We start from the raw sequence: 26,871 nt of genomic DNA on the forward strand, positions 1-26,871 counted from the left end.
TTTTTTTTTTTTTTTTTTTTTTTTTTGTATTATGCGTTTGTAGCATAGAAGTTAATTTTAACTTTAATTCGCAAGTAACATTTCAATATTTTGTATGAATATTGATTGTAGCAACTGTATTTTCCTAACATTGAAAAATATCTCAAGTTTCGACAAAAAAAAGAAGAACATGGAAAAATTCTCATTGTGTATGCACAAGTTTTCAGTTTGTGATAAAATAAAGCCAAGATTGGAATATAAAAATTTGCAGGTCGCAGTAAAATTAAGTGCACATCAGAAAAATCACAATGTCACAGAGACAAGATGGCCGATCTTTATCGACGTTTGAATATTTTTCTTAATGATCAAACTTCAAAGTGTTTACGGGTTTTAAACGTTGCATCTCAGTCTCGAGATATGCTCCTACTACACGCTAATCAAATATATTGTATATTAATATTTATTATGTTTAAACTTACCGAGATTTCTGGATCAAAATGGTGGCCAGCCAATGAGGCGAGACAAATGTACAGCGTCAAATGACAACCTTGGGACGTTGGTACAAGGGAAAGCTGTGGTCGAAAAACCATCGACGTCAGAACGAAAGACCTGAAGGATAAAATGGAAAGGTCAAGCCACGGATATCCGACGATGCAACACTGGGGAATTGGATGGGAAAAAAGATGAAGAGGAAGGAATCGAGACCAACCTTTCTTTACGTTTCTTTGTTTTGTCTTTGACACATCTTCTTACCCTCCTTCTCCCCACCATCTCCTTAAGAGGGTGGAAATCCGATTGAACGTGAGGGTGCAAGTGACAGCTGGAATTGTTACACCCCAACAGTTGAACACCGTTCGATTTTCGAAGAAACAAGCAGGACAAATTGCTTCTGCGGCTTCGTTAAAATTAATCGACAAACACGGGACTGTGTTTCAAATGCTGCGTCGCTCGATCTGTCGACGCGCTAAAGCGAACTCGCGCGCCCTCTGTGAATGGCTTGCCGGACTAAAACTGTTCGAAATACGAATTATTAGATTAACCAAAAAATAACGACGTCGTTTTGTGTGCAAATTTTTGAGAAACAGAAACTTTGTTAAACAATACGTTGTCCATTTTATTCGATTACCTTTTGCCGTCTTTTAGACAACTCTTCGTGATTCCGCGTTTAAACAAATTTTTATCTTTTTGGATAAAAAAAAGTTCCAAGAATGATTCGACATCCTCATCAATACTGAAATTTAATAAACCAATTTTAACACTGTCGTAGTTTAAATATACACAGATAAGATAATTTTTTTATGAAAGTATCAGCAAAATATGATGAAAATAGTCCTTTTGCCAAACAAACAATTGTTAACGAGATCGTGCATTTTCTTTTTCTAAAACAAGTTTGAACAATCAGGTACCAAATTACACAATGAATTTGCGATTTAAACTGAAGTTGGTTATAATTTAAAATATACATGTATGTCCCTCTGTTAGGAAGAAACGCAATTACTTTTTGGTCAGCCCAACAGGAAGAAAGGTATATAAAGACTGATTACAAAAAATATTGGCATTTATATTGTTACTATAACAATGGAATGCAGAATCTAACAAAAGACTCTTTATTAAAAAAAGTTTATATGGTTTATATGCCATTATTTTTTATAACCACTGTATGTTCATTAAACAAGTTGGGAATATGATTCATATAAGCTATTTATTTCTCGCTTATAAATCATATATAAATAAAAGCTTCCATCTCGCTATATATACACTAGAATAAAAAAAAGTCTTCGACACCTCGTACATGAGTTACCCCCACCAAGGTTTCATCTGACAAGTGAAATAACGACCAGCGTCAATGACCAGAATTATGAAGGACCTTTCAGAGGGTTAAAGCAATCAATAATTTAACAGCGACCGAACTCCGTCAATCTCGAGGAAGGAATCGTGTTCGTTGGTCGAAACTTTATATGTTAAATATCTCAAACTGGCACACAGACAATATATACAGTTATCTATTCAAGATTCTGTACATGGTAACATCTTCTCCAACTCTCGTAAAAGTTGTGCTATATGTTGTATTAACATGGAACCAGTCATCGTAACTGGTCGTAATGTTTTACTGTAACACTGTTTATACAAATTGGTAAGTGTTTCTGGCCTGAAATATACATAGATAATTAAATATGCTTCAAGGTAATATCAAAAATAAATCGAAATAATATACACAGGAGAAAACATACTCTTTCTTGCTGCTATTGCTATTCTTAGTAACGAACAGTTTTGTTAAAGATCGTAAAATAAATTGTAATCGCTGTTCCAACAATATCACTAAACTTTCTTCATCTTCTATTAATTTTTGTTCGTCGACCGCTTTCCCTTCTTCGATAACATCTTTCCCTATTTTATTACTAACAGTATTTACGTTTTCAACCTTTTGCTTTGGAGAACCGTTCCTCTCGCATAATATATCAATAATAGGTCTACATTGTAGAATTAACTGAAGACCATTTTGGTATGCTTTTAATTTACCATTAAATGTTGCAACACCTAAAATACAGTTTTAAGCAATAAGAAAAGATATGAAAGAGTTATTAATCAAATTAAACTGAAAATAAAAATACATACAACGCGCTTGATATTCAGCTAAAGCAACTCTTTCCATTTGCACCGTCAGAAATTCCGTAGTTTGTTCCAAAGCTAGCAAAAGCTTCGCAGCTTTATCATAATATAATTTACACAGTTGCAAACTTGTTTTTCTTTTAATATTATCCGCATCTGGTTCATATTCTCTATATACACGGTGATATAAAGATGCGAGTCGATGTTGAATGGTTGCAGCGCGAAATTGATAGACTGGTTGTCTTGGCCCGGCAGTTTCAATATCACAATGTTTCAAAGCTTTCTGTAAAATATCAACAACTTCTCGTTCTAATTCTTCTTCAGTCTGAAATTATAAGGGAAAACATTATTGTACAAAGTTATTTCCATTAAATATAAATGAGTTGAAATAAACGTACTTTGCATCCAGTTATAGGATAATCTTGTAACAATGTAGCCATGGTAAATAAAGTAGTAGACAAATCCCACGTAATAGTATCCCAAATCATGGGATTCGATTTCCTCGAACCTAAAACTTGCAAGGCTTTCTGATAACTCGCGAGCGCTTTATTGTAAAAATGACGTTCTTGAGTATTCTGTTTAATGTGCATGTGCGCGCAAAGTCGCATAAGTCTTCCTGTATTTGAATGTAAAAGTGCTAAATTTGCTTCGTCGTGAACAGTTTCAAATGCTTTCACACCTGCTTCCAAATGAGTTAACGAGCGTGTAAGTAACGCTGTTACAGCATCTGAAGAGCTTATAGAGTCTTCTCCTAAATTTTCTTGTTGATATCGCGCTGAAAACATGAGTGTAACTTTACATTCAAGCATGTATCTTTTTTAAATATAATAAAGTTAAAGAGTACTTACTTCCAGCTTGATTCATATAAAGTACACCTAACTCGTTATGAATATTTCCTAATCGCCTTAAAAGATTGTTTCTATCCATATCTATCGGTTCTAACGACAGTGCTTTTTCGTAGCATTTATAAGACGCTACTAAAGTAGATTCCAAACTTCCTAAATGTTGTGGCAATAATTCAGCACCATCTAAATAGAAAGTATAGATTTAAATAGTAATTTACAATATTTTATATACTTTTACATACTTATGTCTAAATCTTCCATTTGATATATTTCTTGGACAATCCTCTCTTCAATTTCATTCTTCATCTCGTAATCTCTTCTATGTCTCTCGACGTTACACCAATCTTGCACAGCCATAAAACAACAATCTCCAGCACGACCTAATAGATAACTAATCGACTTATCGTTCCGTATACCACAAAATATTTCCAATATCTTCTGGCAGCGTAGGACTGCTAACATATATCTCAATGAGGCTCCGTAATTTCTATTAGCATACTCATTTTCAGCAAGTACAGCAAAAATCAACGATGCCTTTTCGTATAATAAGGTTTTTAAGTGAACGTTCCAACTAATATTATTGTTTTTCTGAGGTGCCTGCCATGTGGGCAAAGTTTCGGCTTTAAGCTTGCATAGCAGTGCTTTTGGTTCAATCTCGTGAGTTTCTACTTTTGAAATAACTTTTTCAGGTTTCTTTGCTTTCTTCTGCTTCAATTTTCTTTTATGATTAGGACTATTGTTCGCAGAACTGACTTCACAGTCGATTTCTTTTTTATCTTCTTTCTTTAGCGAGATATAAGGCATAGGAATTGCCTGGAAAGGCTTAGCCATATTTAAATGATTTTCTTCGTATTCTCTTTTCTTTTTTTCTTCTTCTTCCTGTTTCTTCCGTTCTTCTTCAGAATTATCGTCAATTGGAAAATACTGTAGGCATTCGAGTCCGTGATAAACATGATCTAAGGCTGCCAAACATCTTTCTTCGATGGTGCCCGAAATTGGTGGCGGTTTATATTTAGGTTCTTCACATTCCCTGTGTTCTTTAACTGAAAAAAAAAAATATATATATATATATATCATTTAGTTCACTTATATATTAAAAATACCAAAATATTAAAATCCATCTTTGGCTTACTATTAGCTAATGTTAATGACTTAATTGCAGTTTCTTCAAGTTCCTCTTCCAAATCCTTTTCATTTTCATGGTTTATACTAGATTCACTTTGCGTATCCTCTTCATCACTCTGATCAAGCAACCCTGGACTAGCAGGATTTGTATCCGATGGTATATAGAGATCAGATAGCATAAAATGTGCAGATGTCACAATCTGTGGGTACTTTTCCTTAGTCAACAGTTGTGTGCAATTTTTCAATAACATTCTAATAGTACCCTGCTGCCTATGATAATCAGAGGAGTATTTCATGTTACGGGCCACTCTGTACAGTAACATAGCAACAGGTACAGTGAATGGATTCTGACCCTTTTCATCTGATACATCGTTACACAAAGAAGTTAAATCATACAACTTTACGACATCATCATCTTTGCCTTTAAACAACCAGTAAGTGTGCCCAGCTTTGGTTGCATTGTTTTTTAAGAAACTTAAAATATTCTGCGCAACATCCCTGATGACTTTGGGACTAAACTTTGAATGATCCAAATTAGGAAGGTCTTCTGTTTTAATTAATTCATACTTTTGCACAATACCATCTAAGTGATAGCACATTACCACTTCAGGTACATTACACATCAAATTATCCAACCAATAATCTATCCCAGTTAACACATTAATGGGTTTAGTCATATCCCTTAATCTGAGACTTATACATGGATGAGTCTGTCCTCCAAATATTGGCATATCAGTACCAATAAGCATTTGTATATTCTCAAAAGTCCAGACAATATTCCTTGCAAAATTGTGATTATAGTTTGGATCTGGTACTTTCTCTTCTTGAGAAGGTTCTGGCAAGCATGGCTCAGATGTTTTAGCAGGTAATTGTGGTTTAATATGCTGCTCTTTGCTATCAGCCACTACAATCGAGTGATATAAAAACTTAGATACCAAGTTTCTCTGCTGCAAAGTATTTCTGTTGCTTGTCTTGTGAAATAGACACTTCTCTTTATCTCCCAAATTCTGAAAGATATGCTCATAAAAAAATTTCTTTAACCATTCCCAATCGTTTTCCGCCTGTCTGAGTAAGTACTTGTGAATATCAAAGTCATCTAATAACAATGTATTTTCTATTCTGTGCACTACCATAGATATAACTCCATGATTGTAAGGCAACTTCAATAGCTTTTTTATATTTTCCGCATCCGACACAACGTCAACTTCCCCCACACAATCAGGAAACATGTGCGCCATACGAAAACTAGAGAAACCAGATGTTTGAGACCATACACTCTGCAGACCATAACTTTCTGCAGAACTGCTGAGCCAGTTGCTTGGTGGTAAGTTTAAATCTGTGTTGCATTGTAATTGAGCATAAGTTGCTGGTGTTTGAACAGCCGAATATTTTACAACGGCGGTTGACTTGACTGGTTTTTTGGATGAATCAGATGGTATAGCCACAGACATAGGCTTGACCTAAAAGTTACACAAATACATGACATTGAAATTCCAATATCTGACAGATTTACTGGAGGTTTGATGATTGACAGCATCAATACAATATTGGTTCTATAGGTTATTTGCATATGGTATTACAGTGAAATATTTCTGGTATAAGGTAAAAAATGTTTTTGATAAAATAACATTCTTAAAATAAAGTATTCAACGTTACTGGTCAAACCAAACGTAACTTACTGTGTCAAGTTTGATGTCCGTACTTTCTGACATTTTTAATTTCGAACAGTGTCACTCGCGTCTTTCAAAGCATGTCGCTCTATTTCAAAATTTCTAGAAAAAACCAGAGCGTACGGAACCGAAACCTAGTTCTCTCACATAATGTACAACCACTGGTTGTGTGATACCATTGACTAAGAATGGAATAGACATGACATTGTATGGGAATTTGTGTCCTCACGTTCTGAAATACCGACCTCAAAAAGAGTTAAACTGCTTTTTGCGCCCTCTACAATACTGTGATAAACACAAGTTATTACAAATTTGGTGTAAAGTTACATTGTATGGTGTAAATTATTTTTTGCAGATCGTTCATTTTCGAAATTTCGAATAACTAAAGTGGAGACTTGATTCTTTAAAATAAAATCAGGTTAATTGTTCTACAACTTTTTTCACGAAATTATAACAGTTTAAAATATTGAGAATTTTTTATCTAACGTATAATTATTTCGTTCTTTTTCGTTCAATTCCTCATGAATTTTGGTATTTGATTTAGGCCAGAGTTTTTTATTCTTTATTCCAAGTTATCATTTCGCGCGAAATGCGCTATTACAGCGCTCTAACGGTGAACTACGGAAAATACTTCCTACGATTCTCGAACGTAATCGATATTTCTCACGATCGATTTTTAAACGGTAAGCATGGCGGAAAGAAGCACACTTCATCTGTAAGAACAAAGTATTATTCAGAAGTTCTCAAGTCAAAATATAAATCAATAGATATTAGTTTGTATTTACGTTGTGAATTTTTAAGACAAAACATTTTTGACTTCAACTCAAGGTAAGATTTAACCAAATAATTATTACATATAATTTTTAACAATTAAAGAAATAACAGCATATAAACATTTAAATGGAACACACCATGCTGAAAGTTATTTATAATTTTATACCAAACTTTAATTTCAATTCTCAAACCAGTACAAATATTGTGATCTTGTAAGGTGACTAACTTTTTACTATGTATATATGTAATATGCTTTTACTTTTATTGTAATATTTTCTGCTCATTTAATCTCATGCTGCGTAATTCTTAACAATTCTAATGCTAAATCCAACAATGATTTATTAAAGATGTACGTATATAGAGTCTAAATAATAATTCTACTGCTAATATAATAGAATATATTTCATGTCTCAGTTTAAAGTATTGACAATTATCATTTTGTGTAAAATGTGCGATTTAAGCGCCCCAACGGTGGAATACGGAATATACTTCCTACGATTCTCGAACCTAAAAATCGATATTTCTCACGATCGATTTTTAAGCAGGAAACATGGCGGAAAGGAGCACGCCAATATTTGTATTATCCAAAAGAATCATCCAGAAAGAAGTACTATCCAAAAGTTCTCAGGTAAAAATATAAATCAATCATTGTTAATTTGTGTTTGAGTTGTGAATTTTTAAGATAAAACGTTTATGGCTACAACTTGAGGTAAGATTTAATCAAATAATTCTTACATATAATTTTCAACAATTAAAGAAATAATAGAATGTAAACATTTAAATAGAACATGCTGTTCTAAAAATTATTTATAATTTTGCACACTTGCTTTGCTTTTAAATACAAATTCTAATATTTTATATTTTGTTACAGATCTTCTACAGTCTTCAGTTTGCCTTATTCTCTAGGAATCTTACAATGCTTCAAAATCTTAGAATGTAAGTACTTTAGCACATTGCACTTGCAATTGATTCTATTCTCTACAGTTCTCTTTCCATTGAAGTCTAATGTAAAATTATAACTAGAAAATAAAAACATTTCAAATTATTAAAATCTCAATTTTTATCATAATTAAAATTTAAATTTTTGCAAGTAACATTTTGTGTCTTTATGCATTTTAAGAAATTCTTCACGGCTATCACGGAGTTCTCAGTGAAATTTACTTAATAAGGATCTTCACAATGACTTTCCCTGCTCCAGTGCAGCATCGATGCACAACATTCTTCACATCTGTCCAGTGAGTCGCATGCATTTATGTTCCTCCGGTCACTCAATAATGTCATAGGACGAAATGTCTGAATTGGCACGGGTGGCTGGTTGTATACGTAGAATTTTTGATGAGCATAGTGATCGTGGGGTATTTTTTATACCCATGAGTAGTAGTACTTTTTTCAGATTTTTTTATGTATTAGATCAGGACAGGATTTCTTGCACATCGCGATTTTAACAATTCGAATATATATATTTATAGTAATTACTTATAAAATCAAAATATCTTCAATATAAATGTTTACAAAAGTAAAATATCCATATGAATAAATAAACAAATAAATTGATACTGGTGATATGTTTTGTTACAATAATTAATAATTAATAATTGTTATAATAATTTTCAATTTAATCTTCTTTTTCATAACGAAAAAGAAAATTAAATGATTTAACGAATTGAATTTTATAATTATGAACTACAGTAGAATTTGAAATATATTAGATTAGAATTCTTTTCGTAGAAAAATGTATGAAATTTTATGTGCAAGAAAATACTTCGCGACAGACAGATTTTTGAATCAAAACAACAAGTTTGAACACTATTTTCGCATTTTCGAAAATGTGCTTTGATGAAGAAGTGAAGCCTGAGATTGTTTATTAATATTTAACTAGATTTAGAGTCAATTGTCTGATTTTGATTGTTTTAGTTTCAATTGTTAAATTTCATATCTTTTTTAACAAATTCAAGTTTTGTTCATTGTCTTTATTCACTTGCAATTTCAATAATTTCTCAAAGAGTAGAGTCATTACAGTTTGAAATAAAATAATGCAATAGCTCGTTAGATACAAATTACATGAACCAATTATTTTTAGTTCGGGATTTTCAGGTTTAACCCCTGCCGTGTTCATTGTCGGGATCTCACTCACGTGCCTAAGTGCTACTCGAGTGGGTGAAAGACATTGGATACGATGATCATAGTTTGTAATTTTACGTGTACGTGTGATTAGGATGTGGAATTGCGTCGTTTTTATTGTATATCATTCATTATAAGTTGTAATATTTGAAATATTTACGTACTAATTTGAAGTATGAATTTATTATAATAATGCCCATTAAATACACTATAACTATATTATTAATTATACGATCAACTATAGTAATGATTTAACTTGCACGTGTAATTCTTATGAAAATTACATGTATTTTTTCTCAGTTATTGATATCTCACATATAGTTGTAAACGTGTTTTAGTCACATTTTACGCAATGTTTCCGCGAGTCATTGTCATTTAGGAAAATGGTGAGATTAAAGTGTGAAAGTTGTGTGTGTCTTAGCCTCTAAACATAATTACATGTATTTAATGGTGAGATTAAAGTGTGAAACTCGGGTGTCTTAGCCTCTAAACATAATTACATGTATTTAATTCCTTCGCACAAATCAAGGAATAAAGTATCTGTAAAGTAATCAGTGAAATAAATTCCTCTCGAGAGAGGAGATCAAAGTTAAAAGAAAAATGGCAAAAAGAAGAACATGTAAGAAATACGATGCAAGAAATAAATCCAATAATTCATAAAAGACGCAAATGAAACCCATCGTCTCTTCTCATAAGTGGCTTACACCATCACAACATTTATTTATCACTTTTGTACATAAGAGAAGGAAGCATGATTATAACAATAGAACGAAGCCCGCGAAAATCATTGTGCCCGAAGCGTGGCCTGTTCTTACGTCAAAGAATCGACGCGCTCCCATCCCCGCCGTGATATAAACCTCCGCAGAAAACAAATATACCGCGGAAAAAAGGTTAAAAACAACACGAGCGCAAAGGCGCGGTTTATCCGCGACGCTGAATGGATTCGGAAGCCCTGAAAAATCTTGACGTCACTGGTTCCTATATAAGACCACGTTCGCCACCCTCTCGACTCAGTCGACGACGGTTGTGCTGAGAATCGAGAGACACTACTGTCGCGCTCACGGGAACATGGTGGTGAACTTCAAGGTGTTCAAGAAATGCTCGCCAAACGGCAAAATCTCCATCTACCTGGGCAAACGAGACTACATCGACTACCTGTCGGGTATCGAGCCGGTAGACGGTGTGATCCTTTTGGACCAGGACTACGTGAACACCGGTAGAAAGATATGGGGACAGCTGGTGTGCAGCTTTCGTTATGGCCGAGAGGAGGACGAGGTGATGGGCTTGAACTTCCAGAAGGATCTCTATCTGGTATCGGAGCAGCTGTTCCCAACCACCAAGAAGACGGAGGATAACCTGACCAGGCTGCAGGAACGGCTGCTCCGAAAACTAGGGCCGAACGCGATTCCGTTCACCTTCAAGTTCCCCCAGACGGCGCCGTCCAGCGTGACTCTGCAGCCGAGCGAAGACGAGGCAGGGGAGCCTTGCGGAGTGAGTTACTACATCAAGATCTACTCCGGGGACACGGAGACCGACGTTACTCACAAGAGGAGCACGGTGACCATCGGCATCAGGAAGATTCAGTACGCGCCCACGAAGCAAGGTCGACAGCCATGCACCGTGGTAAAGAAAGATTTCTTGCTGAGCCCCGGCGAGCTGGAACTGGAGGTGACCCTGGACAAACAGCTGTACCATCACGGCGAGAGAATAGCCGTGAACGTATGCGTGAGGAACAATAGCAACAAGGTCGTGAAGAAGATCAAGGCGCTGGTGCAGCAGGGTATCGACGTGGTGATTTTCCAGAATGGCCAATTTAGAACGGTGATCGACGCGGTGGAGACGCAAGACGGCTGCCCTATTAATCCTGGCTCCAATCTGACGAAAGTTTTATATCTGAAGCCGGACTTGGAGAACAACAAGCATCGCAGGGGCATCGCTTTGGACGGCAGGCTGAAGAGGGAAGAGAGCGAGCTTGCATCGAGCACCTTGCTTCTTTCGCCCGACGTCCGCGACTCATTCGGCATCGTGGTTTCTTACGCTGTCAAGGTGAAGCTCTATCTAGGTGCACTGAGCGGAGAGCTCTCCGCGGAGCTGCCGTTCATTCTGATGCGGCCGAAGCCGATGGATCGGATCAAGGTGGTAAATGAGGACAACTTGGAGGTGGAGAACACGACGGAGGAGAAGGTGAAGCCGATCAGCAGCTAGACGGAAAGATTGACACGTGATTCAGGAGCCGTGGGTGCGCCAGCAGCTCTCAACAGAGAACCCTAACTTCGACTTGATATCGTTCGAGATCAAAACAAACGTTTGATTCTTTGTATTATGTCATTTTAGCAAGGATCAAACACTTAAATATTCTATTTAGACGTTTCGAGAGATTTCGATTTGATTAAATTGTCATTGATGTCGGAACTAATAAATTACCTTGTATAACTGAACTAGAAATTAGAAGGACGATGTACACATATTGGAGACTGGACGAGATACTTTTCGAAAATGACTCGAGGATAATAATCAGAGTAATGTTGAAATCCTGGCAAATGTTGAAGCGAATGGCCACAGCATATGAGAAGTGGGTTAATGATTCTAGAAATCCGATTCTGTCGGCCATCGCTGGAAGCTGCATGAAAGTGAATCGTAACGACGTAATCGAAACACATTTCTCGCGAAATTGCATGCAGATCACCCGTGGCCGTCGTTTATACAGTAGCGTCCTGTAATTGTGAAATTCCTTAGAATAAAGACCACGTACAGTAATGAAACCAGCGTTTTCCCTTCCCTTTCCCAATTTCACGTTTCGCCAAAACCGAGCCGATAAAACTGCAGCAAATAAAAACTCTTGAAATAAAGAAGAAATTACATTCAAAGCATGCCACTGGTTCTCGCACTGGTGTGACAGAGACGAGATAAAGAAAGCACGGTCAATTTTGAACTAGCTTCTAGCGTCGCGAAATATGCAAATAGCTTTTCATCCTCGTACTCTTTCGCGTTTTCTCTCTCCAACCGAGTCGCAATATGAAGAAACAAAGCGTCGTGTTGCTATCGAAATGCTGAATGGCCTCTTATTAATATCTCGCGACGATTAATCAATTACGTCAACAACAGATAACGCGAATTTTTGGCATTCGTTGTAATCACGAATGTACACTGGTTATTAGTCGTACGTATGTACATATACATCAGTAGCATAACGAGACGCGACTTTATTAGTGATCTTTATTAGTATAATTCAAGACAGTTAAGTTAAACAGGATACATTATAGATCACAATTTCGGAGTTTCGTTGTTTACTATAATGAGACACGAGAATATGATTACACTAATCAACTTTGAAACCAATCTGAAATACTGCAAATATATAATTTAGCACAAAATTAATATACAGCACGTCTCGAGCACAATAGATCACAATTTTGGAGTTTCACTGTTTACTGTAATGAGACACGAGTATGTGATTACACTGATCAACTTTGAAACCAATCTGCAAATATATAATTTTGCACAAAATTAATATACAGCACGTCTCGAGCATAATAGATCACAATTTTGGAGTTTCACTGTTTACTGTAACGAGTATATGATTACACTGATCAACTTTGAAACCAATCTGAAATACTGCAAATATATAATTTTGCACAAAATTAACATACAGCACGTTTCGAGCACAATAGATCACAATTTTGGAGTTTCACTGTTTACTGTAATGAGACACGAGTATGTGATTACACTTATCAACTTTGAAACCAATCTGAAATACCGCAAATATAATTTTGCACAAAATTAATATACAGCACGTTTCGAGCATAATAGGTCACAATTTTGGAGTTTCACTGTTTACTATAACGAGACACGAGTATATGATTACACTAATCAACTTTGAAACCAATCTGAAATACTGTAAATGTACAATTTTGCACAAAATTAATATACAGCACTTTTCGAGCATAATAGGTCACAATTTTGGAGTTTCACTGTTTACTATAATGAGACACGAGTATATGATTACACTTATCAACTTTGAAACCAATCTGAAATACTGCAAATATAATTTTGCACAAAATTAATATACAGCACTTTTCGAGCATAATAGGTCACAATTTTGGAGTTTCACTGTTTACTATAACGAGACACGAGTATATGATTACACTAATCAACTTTGAAACCAATCTGAAATACTGCAAATATAATTTTGCACAAAATTAATATACAGCACTTTTCGAGCATAATAGGTCACAATTTTGGAGTTTCACGGTTTACTATAACGAGACACGAGTATATGATTACACTAATCAACTTTCAAACCAATCTGAAATACTGTAAATATATAATTTTGCACAAAATTAATATACAGCACGTTTCGAGCATAATAGATCACAATTTTGGAGTTTCACTGTTTATTGTAATGAGACACGAGTATATGATTACACTTATCAACTTTGAAACCAATCTGAAATACTGTAAATATATAATTTTGCACAAAAATTAATATACAGCACATCTCGAGCGTAATAAATGTTACCTAATACAACGTTTAAACTTAATGTAACGTTTGATGTAAATACCGACGAAGTGAAGCGAACGTTTGTGCCAAATATCCCGAGGAACGTCTACGTACATTTTCAGATTCGTTTCAAACTTTACTAACACAATAACGATAGTCGAGTCACGTAACACGGTGCTAATGGAGTTCCAAAATGCTTCGCGCAACACACGCAATGCATACTCTCGTGAAGCGTGTCTACGAGCCAGTCTCGCGAGCCTGTGTATTCCCGAAAATTCCTCCGAGCTTTCGTCAGCGGAAAAACGCGTGCCCCAGCCATTCAACAAGTTCTCCATTGTTTCGTCGTTTCGAAAAAAAAAAAAAAATCAACGTCGCGTCGGCGGAGTGAGCGGGAGAGTAAGTAACGAGCGAGGACCACGCGGATCGATAGAGCCGATAGGTTAATGGTTACGCAATCGTGGATTCTGGCGAAAATGTGGCAGAGGACAAGGTCGTGGATGCTCGATGACGCAACGCTACGCTCTGGCCTGGAAAAATAACACGGCTGGCGTCTACGACGTCTGGAAACGCGACCACGCGATCGATCGGACCAACCGAGCCGAGGAGTTATCCGCAATTTTGGCAGCGGCGAGACGAAGAAGAAAAAAGAAGGACTCTCCTCTTCTTTCCGCTCTAGAGAAAGAGACGAATAGCACTGTGGACGTTGGAGAAACAAAAAAGGTGACGAGCAGAGAAAGAAAAAGAACAAAAAAAAAAAGAAAGAAAAATGAAAAAAGAAAAAGAGGTTGGAAGGAGGACGATGGGCAGCCTATTTTCGGTGGAAGGCCACAGGTATATCTGGCTGCGACAAATCGAAAGGTACGACGATGCTCGCGATCCTACGACGATTCCCGCGGTGGAAGGTCCTGGCGAAGGGCAGAGCGCCGCCGTCTCGCCGATGCCACCCTGTGTATAGGCGCGTGGTGGGCGTTGGAGGAGCACCGAGCCAGCCATCGAGCTGAGAAACGCGAACCTAACCCGAAGCTCTGGCGAAAAGGAGATGAGGCTACGCGAGACGACGGCAGAGTGCTCGTGAGGGGGGAGGGAGGGCATAGAGGATGGAGGGAGACGTCCAGAGGAGATAAAATTAGAAAGAGAGGTCAGAAAAATGGCGAGACGGCGAACAGGGGAGAGAGTGAAAATCGAAGGAGAACGAAAACGGACAGCAGGATAGCTGTAGCGAAAGAGAGGGAAGAAGAAACGTGAAAACAGAGCAGAAAGAGAGAGAGAAAAAAAGAGAGAGAGAGAGAGAGAGAGAGAGTGAGATACATACAGCGAGGCCAGGGCAAGAAGAACGACAAGAAGCAAACGAGTGATCGAAGGAAGAACGAAGCGAGGCTTCGTTCGGTTGGGATCGGCGCGAGAGACGAGACGCGAAGAGATTGTGATAAAGAGGGAAGGAACGATCGCGGTGGCGCCGCGAGAGAGAAAGAGAGAACGGCAAGGGGGTTCGGTCGGTCGGCAGGCTCGGCTGGTGCGTCAGTCAGGCTCGAGACACCCGCGAGAACGGAGCGGTGGTTGCCTCCCTTATTCGGTACGTACGTTCGATGCGTCCCCTCCATCACCCCCTGCCCACCTAACAGGAGTCTCGTCTATCGAGGCAGTGTCGCGCAGAGTGTCGTACGAGGCGTATTGTACCGCCTGTCCGTAGTTTCTCCCCTTCCCCCCTACTATTCCGTACGGTCGGTGTTTCTCGTACGTTTTCCACTCGCAACCCTCGTGATTTCGATTTGTGCCGCGTACGAACGAAATATCCTCGGTGGAGCTACACGTACCTACCGGGAAGAGACCGGGCGAACGATCGAAGCAACGTGAAAGGAGTGGCGGAGCTCCTGCAGGAAGGAACCGAAGGAGTTTCTCCCGATAAGATCGGGCGAACCCCCCCTAAAAAGAATCGGAGACAGTGGCGGATACGCTACGCTAGCGATCGAGTGAGTATTGTATCTCGCGGAGCCTTGACTCTGCCCTCTTCTCTCTCTCTCTCTCTCTCTCTCTCTCTCTCTCTCTCTCTCTCTCTCTGTCTCTCTCTTTCTGTCTCTCTTTTTCGCTCTTTGCTTCTGTCCTCTCCTTCTGAAGGCTCATTCAACTCCGTTTCTCTTTGTCTCCTTCTCTCTCTCTCTCTCTCTCTCTCTCTCTCTCTCTGTCTCTCTCTTCACACGTCGACAGCCTTTTATTACGATCGACGATACGCGTGAAACGCGTGTCGCGTGTATTTTTCTGGCTGACCTGTGTTCGATGTCGCGCGCAACAGACACCGAACGGCGAAAACTCACCGATACGCGATGAGTTCCTCTTCTCCCGCGGCAGACGGTGGCATTGATTTCCTCCTCCCGTCCTCTCGCGCCGGCCGTTTGCCCTTCCCTTCCCCTACGTGCACGCACGATCGTAATCTCTCGGCCCTTAAAATCGCCAAATACGAAACTCCGGCAAATATGTCGCTTTAAACGACAAGTTAAAGCCCAACGGTACACGATGGAACGCGAATGGAACGGAAGAACCTAGCCTGAAAATGGCAATGAAGGATACAGTCACGCGTGAAAACACGATGGCTGAAGTGATCGTTACTCTCCGATCCTCGAATATTTGCTTTGAAAAGGGACGGAAGTGCGCGTGTCGGTAGGCGAACCGCTCCCGAAACAGATCGAACGGAACGTTTGTTTGCACAATCGAGGCGAAGGATGATCGTTGATACTCCGTTAAAGCAGCCCAAGCGGAGGAACGAGTTTCTCCGGCGTAATTTCGACGCGAAACTCTCGCTCAACCTTGGAGCGAGCCGCCTGGGACTCTCCTCGGCTTCGAGGCTGGTCCCGGGCGTTGAAACGCGGCCAGAGATTTTAAGAGTAGAATCACGGAGTCACGATGTGCCTCGAAACACCACCGTCAAATTCCGGGCATCCAACGTGCGGCGATGGAACGCGAACGTGTCACCTTATTCGAGCCCTGATACTGTACTCCTCTCTCTCTCTCTCTCTCTCTCTATCTCGTTGGAGAAATGGCGTGATTAAGATATCTCTATTTATAAACAGTGTAACGTGTGTTTAGCACGCAGAACGGAATGGTTGTTCCGGTTTCTCGCACGCGTCTTTGTTTACCAATGGTGTAAAACCAAGAGCGCTTGTTGAACGAACGTTCAAACAGAAGGAAGGGCCAAGGTGGTTTTTGGAAAATTTTCGTTACGAGAATGCGTAGAGATTCTGTTCGAATGGATACGATATGCTTCGAGAAAATTAAAGGGGAATATCGAACACTTTTTTCTCATCGAACACTTTATATATATCGGAGACGGTTGAAGAAAGAAAAAAAAAAAAAGAAAGAACAACTTGTTCGGTTCAAAGACGTGAACTTTTGCGAACGTGTAATCAACGATATATTTAATTCTCGACTGGCGTCATTAGGCCACTGGGAACCACAACAGTTTAAAAACAAATTAGTTACTTTCAGAATTTAATAGCCTTAACATAAATTACTATAGTTATCTATGATTCAACGCTACCGTTTCAGGGTCGATGTTTGAAATGTTCAATTATTATCTACCTATTATATACATATATATATTATAATTATCTTAATATATAATATAATACTTAATTACTGAATTTTAAATCCCTTCCTCCTTATCATGTTCTCTCTTCGTAATCTTTACACTCTAGTTCTTTAGTATGGGAGAGTTAAAAGAGTATAGATTTCTGCACAATTTCTGCATAACCAGAAAGTACCAAAGGATCCTATATCTAACGATTGCAATGTTTTTGCAACTCGAATGTCATTTTATTGCTTGAAAGTTGCTTGAAAGGTCGCTTCAACGCGAACATCACTTCAGGGAACATCAAATTTTCCGGTATTTTCGTGGGAAGAGCCATTCGATCACGTTTGTTTGTCCACGTACGACGATAACAAATATCGCTGTGGCGCATTTGCTCGATCCGATACGTTTTTCGTTCGACGCGAGCGCTCGTTTCAGGTACGTATCGGCGCTTATCGTTTGGCTCGAACGCGAGCCTGGAAATCGAGAAGCACGGAATCGTCGACCTCGAACGGCCATGCTTTCATACAGTATTAGTCACACGTAGCCGGCCGATGAATATTTCAACGTTACAGCCTGCAACACCGTTTGCCCGTGCAAATACACATTCCGCGGGTCGTTTTTCCATTGCGAAACTAACGTCCGCGTCTAATCCGACTGCGATATAGCCCGGCAACAACAACAATAAATACGGCGGCGATCTTACCGGCTGAACCCGCATCGATTTCACTGTACGCGAGTAGCGTGCACACTTTTCCTGCCTCGAACGCGGGAGTCAACCTCAAACTATTGTCCCAGTTACCGTCAAATGGCTTCTGTGACAACTTTTAACGAGGCCTGTCGCCAGAGAAAGCAAAGGCATCGCGCGAAGAAATTTGATTTCTGCCTGCTTGATTAACAAATCTACGGATCGTTGCACGTGTTCGTGGGAAATTGGAAGAAATTGCAGAGAAACAAAATTGTACACGCTAAAATTGCCCCTCGTTTAAAAGGTCTGAAAATGTTAGCGGTTAGATAATAACTTTTTAATGATAGAAGAACGGAGAGGTGACAGCTGTAGACTAGATTGTGGATATTTTCACGCGTTCGTGGAAAATTTAAGTAAAAATGAACATGATATGCAAAATATATAATATTATATAATATAATATTGTATGTACTAATATATAAAAATATATAATATTATATTTAATTATATTTAATATAATATAATACAAGAAATTTTAATATAATATAAATAATATAATTATTTAATATAATACAATATAATAAATTTTAGTATAATATAAAATATAAAATAAAATACCGGTAAATGTAAAATATAAAAGATAAAATGCCGAAAATAATGTACTTATTACATTATCACATTATTAATGTAGCAGCGAAAACAAATTTCTGGAATATATTTCCTTAATTCTGTTCATAAAAATTTGAAATTGCACAAAGATCCTCGTGTACCGATTATTCTTTTGGAGGACAACGTTATGCATATATGCATGAAGATTTGATACTAGTCTACATGCATAAAGATGACGCATATGCATACAGAAATTGTATTCCACTGATTATTATTAATCTCTTGAAGGATATATGGAATACACATGGAATATATATATATATATATATATATGGAAATATAGATTCATTCAGTGGGATAAGCTGTATTAAAAAAATATTTTGAAACAAGGATTCCTACAAGAAAATATATTCTTTTGTACATATCAAGTATATAGGATTTCATCAAGAATTGTATTAAGGAGTGTTAGCGACGAATTTTCGCGAAACGCGTTCGTTGTTCTTAGCTAGTGGCAATTACCACTCGTGTTAGCATTGCAAATGCGTTTGGCGAACGGTTGAACATTGTTTCGTTATCTAGAGTTACTGTATGGTAAACCAGAAGACAAACTCCTCCGGTGAAGGAAAAAAAGAACGATCAAATTCTTCGATCTTTGACGAAGCGTTTACCGACTGAATAATTCATTGCCGTCAGACCAATCGCCAAACCTTCATTTGCGCTCGCCAATATTAAATTACTTTGCGATACTTTTGCTTTTCAATTCGTTCTATATACGTGATAATTCTAAACTTTTATCTGGCAGGAATGAAGTTCTTCATTCGTGATTTTTCATAAAAAAAATTTGGTGCCTGATCGTTCAAACTTGTTTTGGAAAAAGAAAATGCACAGTCTCGTCGATTTTAAAACAGAAAAATCAAAAGGGGACATTTTCGTTATATTTTTTTGATAAAATGATCTGCTATATGTATATATAGTGAAGAAGCCTTGATATTATTGCAGTGTCAGAATTGTTTGAATTTCTCAACTGATAAGGATATCGAATCATTCTTTTTTTTATCGAAGAAATAAAACTTTTCCTGAACGTTGAATCATATTTCAATTATCTGAAAGATGGCAAAAGATAAGTCGAACAAAATATATATTATTATATATTTAATTAAAAATAAATCGGTCAATCTATTAATAAAGTTTTTGTTTCTCGTGAAAAATTCGCTTTTCATTTGCACAGAAAAAAAAAAACTCAGTTACTCTTTGGCCAAACTAAAATACTTTAAAATATTTTCTATATACTTTGCATTTTTGTATCCATAAATTTGTATATCAGTTTCCATTTGCCCACTTGTATCGGTTCATACACATCTGTATCCTCCATTTTAATAAATCCCGGTCAATCGAACCTGTTTCCTAACGTAACAAAAATCGCAATATAATCTTTCTCTTCAAATTCTTATCCTCTGTGAAAGCACGTACCTTCCGTTTCCGAACTTTTGATCGACAGTGTTGCTCCTACACGTACAGGGTGCCCCTATAATTTAAATGCCAAACGCGGGAAACGCATAGGGGACTGATGAACTGAAAGGAGATTTTACTTTTAGAAGATTGCTCGTTTTTGCTCCGTTTTCGAGAAAAATCGGCGAAAGGAAAGGAACAAAAAAAAGTTTTTATTTCCCCACTTGATTAACACTCATTTTACACTCAATTTACGCTTATTCGCAATTATTGACGTTATTAGCCATTTTATCATTCACATTATCATCTTGCAACATCTAATGAAGATACTGTATAACGTAAGCATTGTATCAAACATATATTGACTACTCTAATTGTAGCTAGACATTATTCTGACAATATTTGGTTGCGCTTCAACTACGATTTTCTCTCTCGGTTTGATTCGAGTCAAATAATAAATTTACCGAATGAGCGAGAAAAATTAAAACTTCTCTGTCTTCTGTTTTCTTCTTTTCGCAATTTTCTCTAAACGATCTTCCACTTTCTTCTCTATACGCTCTCGTGTAGCTTTGACATTCAAACTCGGGACACCCCGTACATTCGGCAGAGGACGGTTCGTTGGATTCACGTTTCACATTCGATACTGCGCGTGCTGGAAACGTGGCTGCTCTCTGGTAGGTGGCAGGGTGTAGCCGTCCGAGTCCTGGAGTCTCGATGCATTCGCGATCCTTCGCGTTGCTCTCTCTCTCTCTCTCTCTCTCTCTCTCTTTCTCTTTCTCACGTGTCCTTCGCCACGTTCTCGACTCGTGACTCCGTGACTCGTCCAACACCCGGCAGACCCTCGGCGTTTGCTCTCCCGTCGTCGTCGGCGCACGCTCGTTTATCGTCGTGGCCGCGGTCGCAAATTTTCCCGGAGGACGCTTCGCGACAGATGAAAGTACGCCAGGGACCAGATAGCGGCTGAATTATTGGGGCTCACCGCGGGGGCAGCTGCTATCTATCGATAGATTGAATATGAATTATACGAACGTTCTCGCTGCTGTTCTCCAGACCGATCGAAACGATCCCAGGCGAACCCTGTTGAGAGAGTAACGTCCCCGCGGACGATCTAGCCACTTTCGCGTCGCGGAACGATCACCTGGAGCGTACTCGAACCTATCGAACACGGCCGAGACCTCTCTCTCGGTCGAGTCAGCGGAGAACTAATTCTTCTTCTTCTTCTTCTTCTTCTTCTTCTTCTTCTTCTTCTTCTTCTCCTCGAACGTGCTCTTGGAGGCCATGCGGGAATTTTAGGGGGCGACGGTGTATTCTCTCCGAGGTGGGTGAAGTTTGGCTCAGATTTTATCGAAATCTTGGAGAACGAAGCTCGCGAGCTGATGGGAATTGGCAATTGTTCGAACGTGATCTTCGAGGCCACGTAGGAGATTTACGGATAATGGATATCGTTCTTTCGGGGTGAATGTAGTTCGGTTAGATTTTATCGAAATTCTGAAGGGCAAACTTGTAAAATTCTAAGATGAGAGAGCTGCGATCGTTTGAACGTGCTTTTTTAGAGAGTAATAGGAAGTGGGAGTTTTGGTGATAACAGTGCATTCTTTTGGGATTAAATTAATTTCATTTTTGATTGGATTAAATTTAAATTTGATAAGATTTTGTGGAAATTTTGCGTTTAAAACGAAAATGAAAGTTGCAACTGTAAGAGATTTACAGATAGGAACTGCAAACGTGAGAGATTATGATTATGGGTTTCTGTCCTTAGAGATTATTACAATAGTTTATTCGGGATTAGAGTTGATTAGATTCTCTAGAAATTTTGAGATGCAACAAATTCTACATTTAGGATAGAATATGAGAATTGGTTATTCTAGCTCAGAATTGGCTTTTCCGCAGGAATGAAGCTGTCTTAACAAACGTTGACGAATTTTAATATCAAGTCCAATTAAAGCGGAGATAAGTCTTCGAAAAAATTAGTCAATATTCGTTCTTAATATTCAGTATATTTTCTCAGAGAGAAGCCATCTGAATATTTTACAATTAACGTTAGAACGACTATCAAAATATGCATACAAATTAAAATGATAACGATCAAATGAATAGATCCGTACAATTATGTTTCTGTTTAAACAGAAATCGATATTAAATCCGACAGAAATACACATATTGATGAAATTCAATCGTTCTAACAATTGCAACAAATATGTATTTTACAAGAGATTCTCCTCTCCTCTCACTCCTCTGATAATCGCTGCTCAGGGACTTATTCTCGGCTACGGTGTAAAAACGTGTTAGTTAGAATTTAAGTCACAATAATTTGAATGTTGCTCGAGGCTGCGCTGGTCGGCCGATGAACCAAGGCAGACAACGTTATCGATCGGCGAAAGATGTAATTTGCAAACGCGTGCAAGTAGAAACGAGCGATCGTCGAATGATGACACGCTCGAGGCACTCGACTGCTGGCTTTCAGGCAAAACGTAAGAGCGTGGAGAGTCATTCGGATAAACATCCTAATCGCGGAAGTCGTCTCGCGTCGTCCCGTAAAGGGGCGAATTTTCACGAAGGAGGGGCGTGGACGATTATCCCTCGAAAGCGCGAGGGAACCCTAAACCAGCTCGTTCGTTTTCGACTTTCATTTTCCACGAGGCTCGTTCCTCTGAAAGAATTCGAATGTCAAAGAGGCCTGGTAGAAAGACAGTGGTGCTTTTGTTCGCAGTCGGCGTCCACCGACTCGGACGTATAAAAAAGGGGGTGAAAGAAAGAGAGAAAAGAATCGTTGTCGAATTTCGAAAGCTCCGTTGCGCGATAGTTCAGCAACGAATGATATTTATTTACTTAAGCCTTGGTAAATGAAGCACAATACAGTGACGTACAATTGTATGCATGATTGTATGCGTACATATACACTGCCGCTCGAAGGTATTGCGTTTGTTTTAAAATCTGACAATAATACTTTGTACGATGAAGAATTTGTCAAGTGTATTATAGTTAAGTATATGTATTGTAAAATGTATGTGTAATATTATTGTATTATTATAATGTATGTTACGATATTACAATATTAATATACTACAATATATATATTGTAATACAATATTAATATACTATAATTACAATATTATTATACTATAATTACAATATTAATATACTATAATTACAATATTATTATACTATATTACAATATTAATATAATATAATTACAATGTTACAATATTAATATAATATAATTACAATATTACAATATTAATATAATATAATTACAATATTGTAATATTGTAATTAATATTGTAATATTAATATTATATATATATATATATAAAATATTAATATACTATAATTACAATATTACAATATTAATATTACAATATTAATATACTACCATTACAATATATATATAATTTTATACATGGTAAATAGAAGAAAGAGTTCGTAACTTCTTCGAAAGCTAGTACAAACATGAATCGAAGAGTTGATAGTTTCAAAATTTCAAATGGTTTTTCGTTTCAAACAAAAATTTTTTTTGTACCAAAACAAAAGTTTATCCCACAAAAGATAATAATACGAGGTGAAGAATTTATAACGCGTTTAATGAAACAAAATGTAATAAATTCAATTTTTGATAGACGTCAAACCTGTATTCATAGAAATGGAACTAACGTGGGTAAACATCGTCAACTCTTATTTCGAATTTTCGACAGTTTTCTCCCTTATTTTCACTCGTAGAATCTACTGGCGAAGTTATGCCGGAGAAAGTAGGGTCACCCTGTACACTCATCAGCATCGGGCTCATAATTTGCAGCTCGAGTTCCCGCCAGTTACGTTGAATTTTGCAAGAATGGGGCGACCGAAGATTCGTCTCGCGTGCGTGTTGAAATCGCGATAAGGAAACAACCGCGTTAATCCACGCTGGCCAATTACGGCTGTATACACGCTTTATGCATATCGCCGAGGAAGCTAGGTAACGCGCGATCGTGCAACCCGAACTCGTCGGTTCCCAGCGGAGTCATGAAAGTATAATAAGGTATCCACCAGCTTCTGCGAACTTCTCCAGACTTTCATCCTGCCAGATCGGACCTATTATCACGGGATCGATGTTAATTGTAAAGAGACAGACGCGAGGATGTGGATGGAGGGCAACATGGCAGATTGCGAGGAGATGATCCGACCGATCGTCGTGATCTTTCCCAGGTATCTAATTCAGAAGATTGCTCCTCTGTGCCTGTCCGTGGGTGGATTTATACGAAACGGGTATTTCTTCGAAGAAGAAAGAAGAAGATCCCAAAGGAATTTCATTACGGTAGCAGTTCGATTGAAAAAAGGAAGGAAAAAGAAAAACAGGCGAAAGAAGGAAAGGAATTTTGTCTGTTTAATCGTCGAGAAGATACCGAATGTTTCTTTTTCTTCTTCAGTGAGTCGCGACGTTTGTTTAGTTTATGTACAAAGATTGCGACAAGCCCATTTTTGCCAATTTTATGTTACTTGGTAGAGCTAGAAAAGTGGAGTAGCTTGATCTTACGAAAATGGATAGTAAGAGTTTGAAAATAAGTGGAAGCTAATTAAAATTACTTCTACAAAATTATTGCAATATTTTATCGATACTATTGACCAGTGATTTTAGTAACAATGTATAACAACGAACCATAAATGTCTCCATAGACGAGTAAATCAAATTAAGAAAATAAATTAACTGAACAAAGAACGTAAGAAATTAATATTCTTCTAAATGAAGTGATAAAAACGAATATTTTAATTCCAAAATCAAAGACGATAGAAGCTAATTGAAATTAGCTTGCAAAATTATTGCAACATTTTATCGATACTATTGACTGAGTATTTCTAGTAACAATAAATTATAAATATGTCCATGGATGAATAGCTCAACTTAAAAAAATAAATTACGAGAAGAAATAGTGTAAGAAATTGTTATTCTTCTAAATGAAGTGACAAAAATACGTATTTTAATTCTGAAAAACAATCAAAGATAGTTCCGACGCGACAACATATTGGATTTTAAAATAACAATCATTCGGAAGATCTGTCAAGAAGAAAAACAACGATTTACTCTACGGTCTGTTAGAATTTCTCCGAAATTATTTCTGCGGGCGAACGTGACTCGGTGTGGCGACGTTTCGCGAATATTGAATCACTTTCGTGCGAATCATCGGAAGCGCGGCCCGGAGCCAGGTCGTCTTACGTCGCGACGCGAAACGGAAAATAAAAATGCGGCGTGTCGTGCGTGACGAACGCGGCTCGTGAATCATCGACGCGAAAATAGAGCGGACCAGAAGCCAGCGCTGAAACCAACGCTGATAAAAAGCTTCGACAACAATGGTCGGGCTATCGATACGCATTCGGCTGACTGCTTACGTGAAAGTAACGCGTCGATAGCGAGTCGAACGAGCAGGAAGAAGGGACACGCTGCTCCTGAGTAACAGTAAAAGGCTACCACGATGCACTTTCCTCCGTGGGATCAATCGTTCCGCGATCGGACAAGCTCCTTTGAGTCCACCATCCCATCGTTCTCGGTTTCACTTTGTACATTGCAACTTCTACATTATACCTGAGAAATAATTAAAAAATGGGACAGTTTTCAGTAAAGTATCAACTAAATAATTGACACGTGATATGTATAACGTGTGAGTCTTTGAAGAGCTATGTCAATCAATTTTATATAAATCCCTTAATTGACGAGTGTCGCGAGTGTAAAATTAGGAGAAAATGAGTTTATTATCGAAATAGTACGATTATAATTATACTCATTTCAGTTACCAATTTAATTTTCGTGTTACATATTTTATATAATATATATATAATATATATATAATATATATATTATATATATATTATTTATGTTATTATGTTATAATATATATTTTATATTTTAAATTTTAAACTTTAAACTTTATATTTTATATTTTAAATTTTATATTTTATATTTTATATTTTACATTTTATATTTTATATTTTAAATTTTAAACTTTAAACTTTAAACTTTATATTTTAAATTTTATATTTTATATTTTACATTTTATATTTTATATTTTATATTTTAAATTTTATATTTTATATTTTAAATTTTATATTTTATATTTTAAATTTTATATTTTATATTTTATATTTTATTTTATATTAATGAAAAATAAGAGTCATTCTCAGTTTCACGATCTTTGCATATTGCACCTGAGAAGCTTTTAATTTATCATACGTTCCTCGCATTAACAACTTGTAGACTTTTGGTAATTTGAACGAATACACACACCTTTTTCACCAACGTAACCAAGCTCTTTCACTTTCTAAAGAATCTGAGATACTTAAAATAATTAGTTTACTTATTACGATTCGATAGGGTAATAATTAATTTACTCGTTACGATACTACTTGTTAAGATTCAAAATTTCTATCATAGTACTAATTAAATAAATATATCAGGGATATATGTGTTTAGCGATGCATTTTTTATTTGTTACAAGTCAAACCTGCAAATTATTAGTAATTTCAACGAATACTCTCAAGATTAATTTCCACTTTCCAGACCAGAGTTCAAGGATCGCGTAGTTAACGGAAATTATGTTGAAATTACAACCTTGCGAAATTAACGAACGATGACGCGTGTTATCTATATATGCGGTTCGACGATACGTTATCGTCATATCCTCACTATGACGGAAACCTCGTACGGAAGGAAAAAAGAACGAAAAACTGTCACGTATAATATGCGTCGCGTTATGTTAACAGCCGTGGGCCCGTAGATTTCGACGGTCGATAACGATGAAATGTTTCGGAAAAAATATGACGAGGAAATGGACAAACTACAGTAGGTCAAGAAAGTATTGTCACAACATTTTTTTTTTTTTTTTTTTTTGGTATTTTTTTTTTTTTTTTTTTTTTTTTTTTTCTCTTTTTTTCGTTTTTTCGTTTCATTCGTTCTTACAGTTTTTTTCATT

General features: G+C 37.2%; 3 protein-coding genes across 17 annotated transcripts in view; 2 read left to right on the forward strand and 1 right to left on the reverse strand.

The window, feature by feature from the left end:
- Window positions 1–1,662: 1,662 nt before the first annotated feature.
- LOC122533138 (erythroid differentiation-related factor 1) lies at window positions 1,663–6,412 on the reverse strand. Its single transcript, XM_043662543.1, has 8 exons — window positions 6,239–6,412; window positions 4,567–6,019; window positions 3,677–4,477; window positions 3,438–3,617; window positions 2,988–3,364; window positions 2,596–2,914; window positions 2,211–2,517; window positions 1,663–2,128 (listed from the first exon to the last, which is right to left on the reverse strand). Exons 1-8 carry the CDS (start codon window positions 6,269–6,271, stop codon window positions 1,987–1,989), a joined length of 3,612 nt encoding a protein of 1,203 aa, XP_043518478.1. The 5' UTR covers window positions 6,272–6,412; the 3' UTR covers window positions 1,663–1,986.
- A 3,706-nt stretch (window positions 6,413–10,118) lies between these two features.
- On the forward strand, window positions 10,119–11,882 carry LOC122533139 (phosrestin-2). Its single transcript, XM_043662545.1, has one exon. It carries the CDS (start codon window positions 10,193–10,195, stop codon window positions 11,327–11,329), a length of 1,137 nt encoding a protein of 378 aa, XP_043518480.1. The 5' UTR covers window positions 10,119–10,192; the 3' UTR covers window positions 11,330–11,882.
- A 3,585-nt stretch (window positions 11,883–15,467) lies between these two features.
- Window positions 15,468–26,871, forward strand: part of LOC122533140 (xin actin-binding repeat-containing protein 2) — a 124,875-nt gene continuing 113,471 nt past the window's right edge. For all 15 annotated transcript variants that reach the window (XM_043662546.1, XM_043662552.1, XM_043662548.1 and 12 more), the window contains exon 1: window positions 15,468–15,595. The gene's annotated coding sequence lies outside the window, so the exon portion shown is untranslated. The remainder of the gene's footprint in view (window positions 15,596–26,871) is intronic.

Source organism: Frieseomelitta varia, unplaced genomic scaffold (assembly GCF_011392965.1).
Source record: "Frieseomelitta varia isolate USP_RPSP 00005682 unplaced genomic scaffold, Fvar_1.2 scaffold_498, whole genome shotgun sequence".
Lineage (NCBI taxonomy): Eukaryota > Metazoa > Arthropoda > Insecta > Hymenoptera > Apidae > Frieseomelitta > Frieseomelitta varia.

What these genes read in the sequence shown, in the direction of transcription:
- LOC122533138 (XM_043662543.1), bottom strand. Translation starts at nt 6,271, where the DNA reads ATGTCAGAAAGTACGGACATCAAACTTGACACA. An exon ending in AATGGAAGATTTAGACATAA is followed by an intron (nt 3,618 to 3,676) that starts GTATGTAAAAGT and finishes CTTTCTATTTAG; the next exon opens with ATGGTGCTGAATTATTGCCA. An exon ending in AGCTGAATATCAAGCGCGTT is followed by an intron (nt 2,518 to 2,595) that starts GTATGTATTTTT and finishes ACTGTATTTTAG; the next exon opens with GTGTTGCAACATTTAATGGT.
- LOC122533139 (XM_043662545.1), top strand. Translation starts at nt 10,193, where the DNA reads ATGGTGGTGAACTTCAAGGTGTTCAAGAAATGCTCGCCAAACGGCAAA.